The sequence below is a fragment of the Mobula birostris genome, chromosome 6 (assembly GCF_030028105.1).
Source record: "Mobula birostris isolate sMobBir1 chromosome 6, sMobBir1.hap1, whole genome shotgun sequence".
Classification (NCBI taxonomy): Eukaryota; Metazoa; Chordata; class Chondrichthyes; order Myliobatiformes; family Myliobatidae; genus Mobula; species Mobula birostris.
Window position 1 is genome coordinate 6,870,557 of NC_092375.1, and position 13,693 is coordinate 6,884,249.

At 46.5% G+C, this 13,693-nt stretch overlaps 1 protein-coding gene across 2 annotated transcripts in view; it reads right to left on the reverse strand.

The window, feature by feature from the left end:
* robo1 (roundabout, axon guidance receptor, homolog 1 (Drosophila)) overlaps positions 1–13,693 on the reverse strand; it is a 368,472-nt gene that overhangs the window by 28,515 nt on the left and 326,264 nt on the right. For both annotated transcript variants that reach the window (XM_072259842.1, XM_072259841.1), the window contains 4 exons: positions 9,403–9,550; positions 7,803–8,054; positions 5,725–6,161; positions 1,868–2,020 (listed from right to left, as the gene is read on the reverse strand). In XM_072259842.1, the coding sequence (XP_072115943.1) occupies positions 1,868–2,020; positions 5,725–6,161; positions 7,803–8,054; positions 9,403–9,550 (990 nt within the window). The remainder of the gene's footprint in view (positions 1–1,867; positions 2,021–5,724; positions 6,162–7,802; positions 8,055–9,402; positions 9,551–13,693) is intronic.

Genomic DNA, 13,693 nt, shown 5'->3' on the forward strand with positions numbered 1-13,693 from the left:
CAGCATCTGAGAAAGCAGCAGGAAGTTGCGAGCTTAGCCAGCTCCCCAGCGTCAAGGACATCTTCAAAAGGCAATACCACAAGGAGGTGGCATCCATCATTACTGACTCTTACCACCCAGGACATGCGCTCTGCTCATTACTACCATCAGGTAGGAGGTACAGGAGCCTGAGGACACACACTCAAAGTCTTAGGAACAGCTTCTTCCTCTCTGTCATCAGATTTTTGGATGGCCTATGAACCCATGAACACAACTTCACTATTTTGCTCTCATTTTGCACGTAATCATTTTTCATATCTCTTATTGTAACTCACAGAAAGATATTTTTAAAAATTATTAAGTATTACACTGTACCACTGCTGCAAATCAACAAATTTGACTCCAAATGTCAGTGATAATAAACCTGATTCTGATGAGAAGAGTGCATGTTCTGGTTGGTGAGAGTCCTTAATGATGGATGCCACCTTGCTGATGTACCTGCACTTGGAGATGTCCTCGATGGAGTGGATCATGCCTGTGATGGAGCCGGCTGACTCTACAACCCTCTGAAGCTTCTTTGCCGATGCTGTGCATTGGAGCTTCTGTAGCAGGTGCTGATGCAAACAGTCAGATATACACCTCAAGGACCCTCACCATCCGGGCCATGCTTCTTGCTGCTACCATCAGGAAAGTGGTACAGGAGCCTTGGGTCCCACATCACCAGGTTCAGGAACGATTATTACCCAACAACCATCAGGCTCTTGAACCAGTATGGGTAACTTCACTCCCCTCAACACCGAACTGATTCCACAACCTACAGGCTCACTTTCAAGGACTCTACAACTCAAGTTCTCAGTATTTACTGGTTGCTTCCCCGCCTTTGTTTGTGTGCAGTTTTTCATTGATGCTATTATGTTTCTTTTGTATTTGCTGTGAATACTCTCAGGGCAGGATATGGTGACATCATATGTATTTTGATAATAAATTTACTTTGAACTTTAATAGAATCTTTGGTAACATACCAAATCTCCTCAAACCCCTAATGATATAGCCACTGTTCTTTTTTGTGATTCCCTGAAGGGTAACTTTCAGGTTGAGTCGGTGGTAAGGAAGGTAAGAACAATGTTAGCACCCATTTCCAGAGGACGAGAACATAAGACCATAAGATATAGAAACAGAATTAGGCCATTTGGCCCATCGCATCTGCTCCACCATTTCATCATGGCTGATCCATTTCCCTTTTAGCCCCAGTCTCCTGCCTTCCCCAAATATTCCTACATGTCATAACTATTCAAGAATCTATCAACCTCTGCCTTAAACACACCCGATGACTTGGCCTCTACATCAGCCTGTGTCAAAAAATTCTTCAGCTTCATCACTGGTGCACAGGAATGATCCCAAGTATGAACGGGTTAGTGCCTGAGGGGTGTTCGATGGCTCTGGGCCTTTGCTCACTGGAGTTTAGAAGAATGAGGGTCGGGGTGGGGAATGTCGTTGAAACTCATTGAATATTGAAAGGCCTAGAGGGAGTGGATGAGGAGAGGATATTTCCAGTGGTGGGGGAGTCTGGGACCAGAGGGCACAGCCTCAGAATAGAGAGACATCCATCTAGAACAAAGAAGAGGAGGAATTTCTTAAACCAGAGGGTGGAGAATCTGTGGAATTCAATGCTACAGACAGCTGTGTAGGTCAAGTCATTGGGCATATTTAAAGTGAAGGTTGATAGGTTCTTGATTAGTCGTGGTGTCAAAGGTTATGGGGAGAAGGCAGGAGAATGGGGTTGAGAGGATTAATAAAACAAACAGATCAGCCTGGATGGGCCAAATAGCCTAATTCTGCTCAGATGTCTCCGGATCCTATGATGATTGCATCAGTATGTCACACATACCGTCAGTGAAGATTTCTCGACGTACATGTCCTTGCACCTGCTTCTGTTTCCTCACAGGGCGAGACTTCTGCAGCACAGCCGCACTGGCGTTGCTGTCCGTGGAGAACGGGCTTGTCGGCCGAGGACAGTGAGATGTCGGGAGGTGCCGTTGCCCTGTGGAAGGAAGGGGTTAAACACGAAAAGACGTGAAATGGGATGACAACGAATCCATCAGTAACTCACTAACCAAGAGGCAGAGACATTATGGGCTTTTCAGAGACCCTTAGATAGGTGCATGGATGAAAGAAAGTAGAAGATTATGAAAAGATTCAGCACTATTTACCACATATACATCAAAATATACAGTGAAATGTGTCGTTTGTGAAAAATCAAATCAGTGAGGGCAGTGTGCAAGTGTTGGCATGCTTCTGGCAGTAACATAACATGGTCACAACTCATTAACCCTATCCCGTACATCTTCGTACGTGGGAGAAAACAGGAGCACCGGGGGGAAATGGAGGGCTAGGGAGGAGGCAAGGGTTAGATTACATTGATCTTGGAGTAGATTCAAAGGTGAGCACAACATTGTGGGCCAAAGAGCCTGTACTGAGCTGTAGTGTTCTGTGTTCTATCAGCTTAACGCAATCACTTTCCACCAGGTAAAATTTGTCACCTCAGACTGTCTCAGTCAAAAGTAGACACTTAGTGGAGGCAGGAAACTAATGAGGTGAAATTAATCAGTATCTGATATATCACCATAACACATGTCCAGGCAGCAACCTTTTCCTCATTTCCCATAGTAACCTGTGGCATATCCTGTAGGTCTCTGGCCCAGTACATCAGGGGTAAAGCCTTCCCAGCAACTGAGCACAGCTACACGAAACGCCATCATAAATATCCATCATCAGAGACCCCCACCACCCAGGCCATGCTCTTTTCTCACAGCTGCCATCAGATAGAAGGTACAGGTGCCTCAGGACTTGCACCCCCAGGTTCAAGAACAGTTACTACCCCTCAACCATCAGACTCCTGAACGAAAGAGAATAACTACACTCATTTATTGAGATGCTCCCACAACAAATGATCTCATATTAAGGACTCTTTATCTTGTTATTTCATGCTCTCACTATTTTTTTGCTATTTATTTATATTTACATTTTCACAGTTTGTTATCTTCTATGCTCTACTTGATTTTTCATTGATCCTGTTTACAGTTATTATTCTATAGATTGCTGAGTATGCCAACAGGAAAAAGAATCAGGGTTGTATATAGTGACATATACGTACTCTGTTAAAATTTATTTTGAACTTTGATTTATCCATTCTAATGTTTTGCAAAGGCTCCAGTGCATCCTTTTTTTTGACACTGACACTTTCTACCATATTAGCCTCATATTTCCCAAGGTCCCTCTTACTGGTGAAAACTGAAACGAAGTATTCATTAAGGACCTTCTATGCCTCCTCTGACTCTAGGCACAGTTTTCCATTTTTATCCAGATCAGTCCTAAACTCACTCTAGTCAACCTTCTGTTCTCCATGTACAGTACGTGTAGGATGCTTTGTGGTCTTCCTTAATCCTTCTCAGCAAAGCTTTCTCATGCTTCTTTCCAGCTCTCTTAATTTCATTCTTAAACTCCTCCATGGCTACCTTATAACTCTCAAGAACCTCGTGAGGCTTGATTCCTAAACCTAAAGTAAATTTCCTTCTTCTATTTATGGGCAACTATAAGCCAGTTAGCTTAACATCGGTAGTTGAGAAAATGCTTGAAGCTGTCATTAAGAAAAAAATAGTGAAACATTTAGAAAGGAGTGGCTCCATTTGACAGATGCAGCATGGATTCAGAAAGAGCAGGTCCTGTTTGACAAACTTACTGGAGTTCTTTGAGGACATAATGAGTGCAGTGGATAGAAGGGAACAGGTGGATGTCGTATACGTGGATTACCAGAAGGCGTTCGATAAGGTGCCGCACAAGAGACTCATAAATAAGATACAGATGCATGGAGTCGGAGGAAGTGTATTGGCATGGATAGTGGATTGGTTACCCGATAGAAGGCAGAGAGTTGGTATAAATGGGTGTTTCTCCGGTTGGCAGTCAGTGGTGAGTGGGGTGCCGCAGGGGTCAGTACTGGGCCCGCAGCTGTTTACCATTTACATTGATGATTTGGAAGTGGGGACTGAGTGTAACATGGCAAAATTTGCTGATGACACTAAACTGAGTGGAAAAGCAAATTGTACAGAGGATATGAAGAGTCTGCAGAGAGATATAGATAGGTTAAGTGAGTGGGCTAAGGTCTGGCAGACGGAATACAACGTTGGTAAATGCGAGATCATCCACTTTGGAAGAAATAATAGATGAGCAGATTATTATTTAAATGGTGAAAGATTGCAGCATGCTGTTGTGCAGAGGGACTTGGGAGTGCTTGTTCAGTGCAGAGGGACTTGAGAGTGCTTGTGCATGAATCACAAAAAGTTGGCTTGCAGGTGCAACAGGTTATTAAGAAGGCAAACAGAATGTTGGCTTTCATTGCTGGAGGGATTGACTTCAAGAGCAGGGAGGTCATGCTGCAACTATACAGGGTACCGGTGAGACCGCACCTGGAGTACTGTGTGCAGTTCTGGTCTCCATATTTGAGGAAGGATATACTGGCTTTGGAGGCAGTGCAGAAGAGGTTCACCAGGTTGATTGAAGAGATGAAGGGGTTAACCTATGAGGAGAGATTGAGTCGCCTGAGACTGTGTTCTCTGGAATTCAGAAGAATGAGAGGGGATCTTATAGAAACATACAAACTTTTGAAAGGGATAAATAAGATAGAAGTAGGAAAGTTGTTTCCATTGGTAGGTGAGACTAGAACTAGGGGACATTGCCTCAAGGTTCAGGGGAGAAGATTTAGGACGGAGATGAGGAGAAACTGTTTTTCCCAGGGAGTGGTGAATCTGTGGAATTCTCTGCCCAGGGAAGCAGTTGAGGCTTCTTCATTAAATATATTTAAGATACAGTTAGATAGGTTTTTAAATAGTAGGGGAATTAAGGGTGATGGGGAAAAGGCAGGTAGATGGAGCGGAGTTACAGACAGATCAGCCATGATCTTATTGAATGGCGGGGCAGGCTCGATGGGCCGGATGGCCGACTCCTGCTCCTATTTCTTATGATCTTATGTTCTTCCTCTTAACTTATAGAGGGAGCTTCACTCTGTGTCTAACTGTCCCAGTTCTGGGAATGTGTGATGGGACAGTGTAGAGGGAGATTCACTCTGTGTCTAACTGTCCCAGTCGTGGGAGTGTGTGATGGGACAGTGTAGTTGGAGCTTCACTCTGTATCTAACTGTCCCTGCCCTGGGAGTGTGTGATGGGACAGTGTAGAGGGAGCTTCACTCTGTATCTAACTGTCCCTGCCCTGAGAGTGTGTGATGGGACAGTGTAGATGGAGCTTCACTCTGTATCTAACTGTCCCTGCCCTGGCAGTGTGTGATGGGACAGTGTCGAGGGAGCTTCACTCTGTATCTAACTGTCCCTGTCCTGGGAGTGTGTGATGGGACAGTGTAGAGGGAGCTTCACTCTATATCTAACTGTCCCTGTCCTGGGAGTGTGTGATGGGACAGTGTAGAGGGGGCTTCACTCTGTATCTAACTGTCCCTGTCCTGGGAGTGTGTGATGGGACAGTGTAGAGGGGGCTTCACTCTGTATCTAACTGTCCCTGTCCTGGGAGTGTGTGATGGGACAGTGTAGAGGGAGCTTCACTCTGTATCTAACTGTCCCTGTCCTGGGAGTGTGTGGTGGGACAGTGTAGAGGGAGCTTCACTCTGTATCTAACTGTCCCTGCCCTGGGAGTGTGTGATGGACAGTGTCTGCACTCTGTACCTGATTGCATTGTACGTACCTGCTGCTCCGTCCTGCGCCTGGTGCCGAGCCACCTTCAGCCCTGCATATTCAGCTGCTGCGGCCACGGCATGCGCAAAGTCGGCGTCAGTGAAGAAGGAGCCATCGGAGGAACTGACTGCACTGGAGCGCCCGCTTGAGCTGTTACCATCTTCCTCGGAGGCCGAGCCCCACCCATTGATCATGGAGCCTGTGACAGAACTCTCCAGGTCCCCCACACTCGAAGCAGGGGTCTGCTCCAGGCCCTGTAGCAGTAGGCGGTGTGTATGCATCTTAGCCACTTCTACTTCCTCTTCCTCCTCGTCCTCCTCCTCCTCCTCTTCCTCCTCTTCAGGTGCATCTGTGTCCATGTCAGAGACCAGCGGTCCCGAAATGTAGCCGTACGTGTGTGGGGGGGAGATGGGGCGTGGGGGAGGGGGTGGACTGATCGGGTGCCTCCTTGTACAAGAAAGGAACTCGTGTTAGACAAAACCAGTAACAGTTCTGCACAGGAACACGCCCGTCAATGCAAGACCTTATACTATCAAATTAGTTTAATACCAGAGGGCAGGCATTTAAGATGAGACGGGGTAATTGCAAAGGAGATGTGAGGGGTAAGTTTTTTTACACATAGAGTGGTGGGTGCATGGAATGTGCTGCCTGGGGTAGTGGTAAAGCAAATACATCAGCGATTTTTAAGACACGTTCAGACAGGCACATGAATGTGAGGAAACAGAAGGATATGGACACTGTGTAGGCAGAAGGGATCAGTTTAGTTGCCCATTTAATTACTAATTTATTGGGTTCAGCACAACACTGTGGGCTGAAGGGCCTTTTCCTGTGCTGTACAGTTCCATTTCAAGATTCAACATTGTTTATCGTCATCCTTCAGTACACGTGTGTAAATGATTGTTACTCTGGATCTGATACAGCACAAAAATAACCGTGGCCGTGGATACAAACAATCAGCTTATGTACCTAGGCTGTATAAAGCAGTATACACCATTAAGGGTCCCACTCCACAGGACGTGCCCTCTTCTCATTGTTGGCATCAAGGATGCGGTACAATAGGACAGTGAGGTGTGGAGTTTAAACGTAAAGTGCCTGTGCAGGGGAAGATCAGGGTTGCTGAGTAATCAAACTATTCAGCACCTATCGAGGAGAATAAACTGCTGAAATTTCAGGACTGTAAAGAAAGGGGGCAGAAACCAAAATAAGAAGGTGAGGGTGGGGGGAGAGGAAGGAGTTAAAGCTGGCAAATGATAGGTGAGACCAGCTGAGGGGGAAGGTGGGGGAAGGAAGTAATGTAAGAAGCTGGAAGGTGATAGGTGGAAGAGATAAAGGGCTGAAGGACAGGGAATCTGATAGGAGAGGAGAGTGGACCATGGAAGAGAGGGAGGGAGAAGGAGCACCAGAGGGAGATGATGGGCAGGTAAGGAGAAGGGCTGAGAGAGGAACCAGAATGGGTAATGGTAAAAGAAAGAAGGGGAAGGTTTAGTAATTACTGGAAGTCAGGTTGGCGGCTTCCAGGTGGATTATAAGGTGTTCCTCCAACCAGATGTGTCAGATTGCAATAGGTGAGACCATGAAGGGGATATTGACTTATCATCCACAGTTGATGCCTGACTTGCTGAATTCCTCCAGCATTTTGTGTGTTGCTCAAGATTTCCAGCATCTGCAGAACCTCTTGTCTTTATGCCCAACTAATCTAATCCCTTCTGCATGTGCAATATCAATATCCCTCCACTTTCTGCACATTCATGTGCCTATCTGGAACCTCTTAAACACCTCTAATGTATTTCCCTCCACTACCCCTCCTGGCAGTGCACTCCATGCACCCACCATTCACTGTGCGGAAAAAAGCTTGCTCTGTACATCTCCATTGAACTTACCCGCTCACATCGTAAATAATAGCCCTAGTGTTACACATTCTGGAGGCCCAGAGACCACCTGTCATTGGGTTGGAGGTGTGTGTGTGAACGTGCACAAGAGTACATCTGTCTGTCAGTGTGTGTGTGTGTGTGTGTGTGTGTGTGTGTGTGTGTGTGTGTGTACGCTCCGGTATGCGGTGTGCTCCCCCCAATGTAACACTGTTGTTACCTGCGGTCACTGGCAGAGGGAATGAGGGCCAGGCTCTCCTGACTGTCCTGCAGCATGGGAACCAGTTCCTCCTGGGGCGAAGGCGTCAGGGTGGCAGTGGACTGGTGGCTGTAAGACACAGCTGCTGGCGACGAGGCCGCCCCTCGGATGGGTGGCGTGGGGCCCCGTTCATCTTCCTCCACCTCCTCCAGTTCATCCTGTTCTATGTACATCCTGGCCGGTGGCAGCGGGCACATCCCATCCCGATCATAACTGCAAAGCGTAAGCACGATACATAGCGAGTAGCACACAGTAGTATAGCAGTCATTGTAATAATCACCAATCGGGGCTCAATTCTTACGCTGTCTGTAAGGAGTTTGTATGTTCTCTGCGTGGTTCTCCTCTGGGTGCTTCGGTTTCCTCCCATATTTAAGAGACATGGTGGAAGGAAGATGGGATGAGGGCAGATGAGACCATAACAGAGATAGAATTCCTCTTGTCCTTACCTACCACTCCACGAGCCTCCACATCTAGCACATCAATCTCTGCAACCTTCGCTATCTTCATATACCACTACCATATTGTTACCATCCCTCCCAATCTCTACTTTCCACAGGGATTTCTCTCTCTGTGACTCACTCGTCCATTTGCCCCGTCCACTAATCTCACTCCCTGCAAGAGGCCAAAGATCTCCACCTGCCCATTCATCTCCTCCCTTACCTCCGTTCAGGGCCCCAAACAGTTCTTTGAGGTGAGGCAACACTTCATCTGTGAGACGGTTGGGGTCATCTACTGTATCCGATGCTCCTGGTGTGGCCTCCTCTACACTGGTGAGACCCAACGTAGATTTGCTTTGTCGAGCTACTTGGCTTCAATGGACAATCAGTTTAATTTCACAGCCCATTCCCATCCTGACATGTCAGCCCTTGGCTTCCTCTATGCCACATTGAGGCCACTATCAGGATTCGTTGCCTCCAAACTCCGTTTGGTGAGCCTCCGACCACACAGAATGAACATCGATTTCTCTAACTTCCAGTAATTATCTCCCTCCCCTTCTCTCTTTTCTCATTCTCTATTCTGGCTTCCCTTTCACGCCATCTCTTCTGCTCACTTGCCCATCGCCTCCCCCTAGTGCTCCTCCTCCTCCCCTTTCTCCCATGCTCCACTCTCTTCTTCTTCAGCTCTTTATCTTTTGTAGCTATCACCTCCCTGCTTCTTAATTGATCTCCACCCATCACCTTCCTCCTCATCTGGCTTCACCTATCACCTGCCAGTTTGTGTTCCATTCCCTCCCCACACCATGTTATTCTGGCTTCTTCCCCCTTCCTTTCCAGTCCTGGCGAAGGGCCTCGGCCTGGAACGTTGACTGTTCATTCCTATCCAGAGATGCTGCTCAAACTGCTGAGTCCCTCTAGCACGTTGTGTGTGTTACTCTGGATTTCTAGCATCTGCAGAATCCCTTGTGTTTTGAGATTTAATAGGGACCTGGGGGATCATGTGCCTAATCTGTATTGCAGGCAGATGACACTAACAGCAGTGTGATTGATACGTCACTGTCTCAGCAGGTAGAAGATCTCAGAGAGCTGGTGAGGGGCACTGCCCAATGCACACGACCACTTACCTGTCATCAACGGCGACACTGTATTCCTCAGGGTTACTCATGTTGGGGGGCGGGTGTGTTGGAGGTGGCGGCAAGAGATCGGCCCAATTCATGCCACCCTGCTTAGGCACCTTTGGAGTCCGCGCGCTCTTTTTGTGACCCTGGCTTCCTGGATAAAAAACAGTGAATTCTATTGTAATTGATATATTTTACTGTGTCTCCCTGCGAATGCCTGCAAGAAAATGAATTTCAAGGTGTACTCGCACCACACTAGCGGTTATTGCAATGCTATTACAAGTCAGGGAGTTCAGAGTTCAATTCTGTTGTCCTCTGTAAGGAAGTTCTTATGTTCTTCCCCTGAGTATGTGGATTTCTTCCGGGTGCTCTGGTTTCTTCCCACAGTCCAAAGTACATTAATTAGTCACGCTAAGTTGTCCAGCTGGAGTTAAATAGGTAGCTTTTTGGGCTGGTGGGGCTTGTTTCGTGCTGTATCTTTAAATAAATGTATTTAAAGTCCGTGAGCTAGTAGGGTTGGTCGGTACCATTTGAGGGGAATAATGCTCATAGTGATTTTTGGCAAGGTATACATCTCTAGAGTTAGAAAATATGTGATAGCATTGCACCAGTGGTAGCTTTATTACTTCAAATAAGCAATCACTGTTTGTATATATTCTATATTAACATCAGTACAGCAGAAAATGTTACCCCACCCCCCAAAAGGTAAAAAACCTCATTTGGAGAGATATCTGGAGTTTTATCAATGTCATGATATCTTCCATATTGTTGTATCAAATCAAAACAATCTTAAGCTTTTGTCATAGCATATAGAGTTACAGTACAATAATTCAAATGTGGGGTTCCACATGGTCATAACCTAGGCCCCATTTGGTTGTAAAATGAATATATTTAATCAAAGACTGCTTTCCATACTTTGTTTTCCATACTTTCATGACCTATTAATAATCATAATAATTTTCCAAGTCTTCCACATCTTCATCTGAACTTTCCACACTCTCTGAGGTGGATGCCTAGTTCTCACAGTCTGCCAGTCTACACATGTCAGTACACCTGATGCCATTTGCAAAAGACATACATCTTGGGAGCGAACAATTTTTTGGACAGTTACAGGCCCGTAGATCCAGGACGGCATCGGGTGCTGGCTGGCCTTCCATCCAGTGCACCACCAACTGTTCAGCTTCCTCTTCTCTCTCCATCTTCCATCCTGTGCCAACAGGGCTTGGCACTTGTGGGTCCTTCTCTAAACACCTTCTCCATATACCAGCCTGGTAGTTGGCTCGCTGTGCATGTTTTGTTAAGCAGTCCTTGCACGGTGGGAGTTGATGACTTTCGGTTTCACCTTTTTGGCACAGAAAAGGTGATACCTGAGCTCATTGACTTTGGTGGTCGACGCTTTTGGGGCATACAGAAGACATGTGAATGCCTCCAGTTTGTCCATCAGTTCTGGGGAGAGGTCCCATTCCTGACCCAACTCTAAGAATGTGTACTGAGTTTCCACGTTGCTGGTCAAAAGTTTTAGGGCACTTGTCTTCCCTTTGCCTGCAAAAGCACTTACAGCGTCACATCCTGTAAATGCGTGCAACCTGATGACAGCCCTACAAACCTCTATGCCAACAGGGCAGCAACCTTCCTGATGTCTACAAGCCTTGTACGGGTTCTAGTGCCACACTTCTGGAACAATGGGGCCTCAATCTTGTCACAAAATGCTAAAGACATGATAAAGACATCTGTGTCTTCTGAGCAGATCACTACAGATTGGTATCCCTCTCTTGTGGCATGGGCAGCATGGAGAAGTAGGCGGCCAATTGCTTCTTCTTGTTGACAGCGAGGAGCTGACACCTTCTCACTGTCTTGAGATGTGATTCTGTAACATTTGTCATTCACATTTGCATACAGAATCTTGTCCTGTAGCTTTGCTCTGTACTCCACCTTCCTCCATTCATGGACTATGAAGCTAATAAGACTATTTTTGTTACTGACTTTGGTCAGGGAGCTCCTCACCATCCTCACCAGTCTCTTCACCCCCTAGAGATCTTTCACTATTCTTGATTAGAGTTCTCCTTGTATGTGTCGAACACAACATCTATTCTGCTACTCTGACTGCCTTCCCTCAGAGCCATACCCAGAATTGTTGTGGCAACATCTCTGAAAGTAACTTGATCACCTTTCACTCTTTGGACCAAGTTCATTCCATCAACCACTGTAGCAGAGTTTCCTAGGAGTTGCTCTTTGACTGCTACATTTTTCTGCAAGATTGTGGCTAAAGTAGCTTTATATGTCTTTCTCAGCAATCCTTCTGGTGTGGACAGGGCCCAGGGCAATGGTCCAAGGGGATGAGAAAGGATATCCTCCATACGTAGACTGCGCCCTTGTGCCATCACTATGATGCGTCCAAACAAAGACCTGTCTGCTTTCAAGATGATCGCCCTCCCATTTGATGTCACTTCTCTCTTCTTACACATATCACTGAATGTTTTCAGCTTGCTGGTTTTCATTGGGTCATGCAATCTCTTTGCTGGCGGGTCTTTCTCTAGTCTCATCCTTGAAGGTTGCATAGCATTGCTCACCAATCTCATATGCCTTCATCAGGTCGGAGACAATGTCCTTGGGGGCTGCCTTTGCCGTAGAGATGCTAATGAGGTCCCGCTTCTTTGCAAATGGGTTGACCCATTCATGTATGAGGCTAACCACTGCTGAAACTGCTTCCTCATCTTTCTGGATTCTTGGCCGCTGTAGCTCCGCATGACAAAGCTCTGATTTGTTGCCTTGCACCATCTCCCTTAACTGACCCAGGAATGCACTGCGGTGCTCAGCCGTTATGTAGTAACGCTTGATAGCTCCAGCATTCAGGCTGAACCGTGATGTGCCTCCAGGAGACTGTGTGTCTTTGCTCACTGTGGCTTCAATAGCCTGGTCCACAGGAATCGGCCCAAAGGGGTTACTTACTAGACAGCTGCACTGAGAATTGGCCTGTCTTGAAGGCCTCACACACAGAAGGATTCTTCTCTGGGAGGTTCATCATCTGAGCAAAGTAAGGGGACAGGTACCTGGCATAATTCATCTTATCATAGGCAAAGCACCAAGGGATCATGGTTCTTATCGCATGGAGGTGCAACTCCCAGTCCCCCTCACGAAAGGCACACAGAAACCCAAGTACTCCGCTCTCTACCATGTCAATGTATGAGATCCAGAATGCGGATAGCTCTCCATTGTTGTGACGGAGGTGTTCCAGAAAGCCTGTCCACAGGGTTATCAGCTCAGCTAAGAGTGGACTTTGCAGCAGATTGTTCAACTTCTGTTGGTTCAAGTCACTGGCCATGTCGTTCACATGGTCGAAGAATGATTTGATCATCCCACTCCTCTCTGGAACGTTGTCCTCAACCCACAGTGTGAACTCTGCCCATGCGAGTCTCATCAGTGCTTCATAGATGTACTTGTGGACCCTGATAGCACGATTGTAGTCTTTACCATCATGGTGCAGCCAGTCAGGATGCTCTCAATTGTGTCACTGTAGAAAGTTCTTAGGATTTGGGGGGCCCATACCAAACTTCTTCAACTGTCTGAGGTGAAAGAGGCGCTGTTGTGCCTTTTTCACCACACAGTCAGTATGTACAGACCACGTGAGATCCTCGGTGATGTTCATGCCGAGGAACTTAAAGCTGTTCACCCTCTCAGCCCCAGATCCATTGATGTCAATTGGGGTTAGCCTGTCTCCATTCCTCCTGTAGTCCACAACCAGCTCCTTTGTTTTTGCGACATTGAGGAAGAGATTGTTTTCTTGATGCTACTGTGTCAGGGTGAGGATTTCCTCTCTGTAGGCTGCCTCATTATTATTTTGAGATTAGGCCAATCAATGTAGTATTTTAGTAAATTAATTAGCAGTTTGGAGCTGTGGCTGGCGACACAGTTATAGGTGTACAGAGAGTAAAGGAGGGGGCTTAGGACACAGCCCTGAGGGGTACATGTGTTGAGGGTCAGAGGGGCAGAGGTGAGGGACCTCACTTTTACCACATGCTGGCTATCTGACAGGAAGTCCAGGATCCACCTACATAAGGCAGGGTGAAGGCTGAGGTACACTGCAGTACATAATCATAAAAACTCTACATTACAGTAGGAAATATATATTAAATTAAACAATTAATGCAAAAAGAGAGATAAAAAGCAGTGAGGTAGTGTTCATGGGTTCATGGACTATTCGCAAATCTGATGGCAAAGGGGAAGAAGCTGTTCTGGATTTGTTGAGTGTGTATCTTCAGGCTCTTGTACCTCCTCCTTGATGGTAGCAATGAAAAGA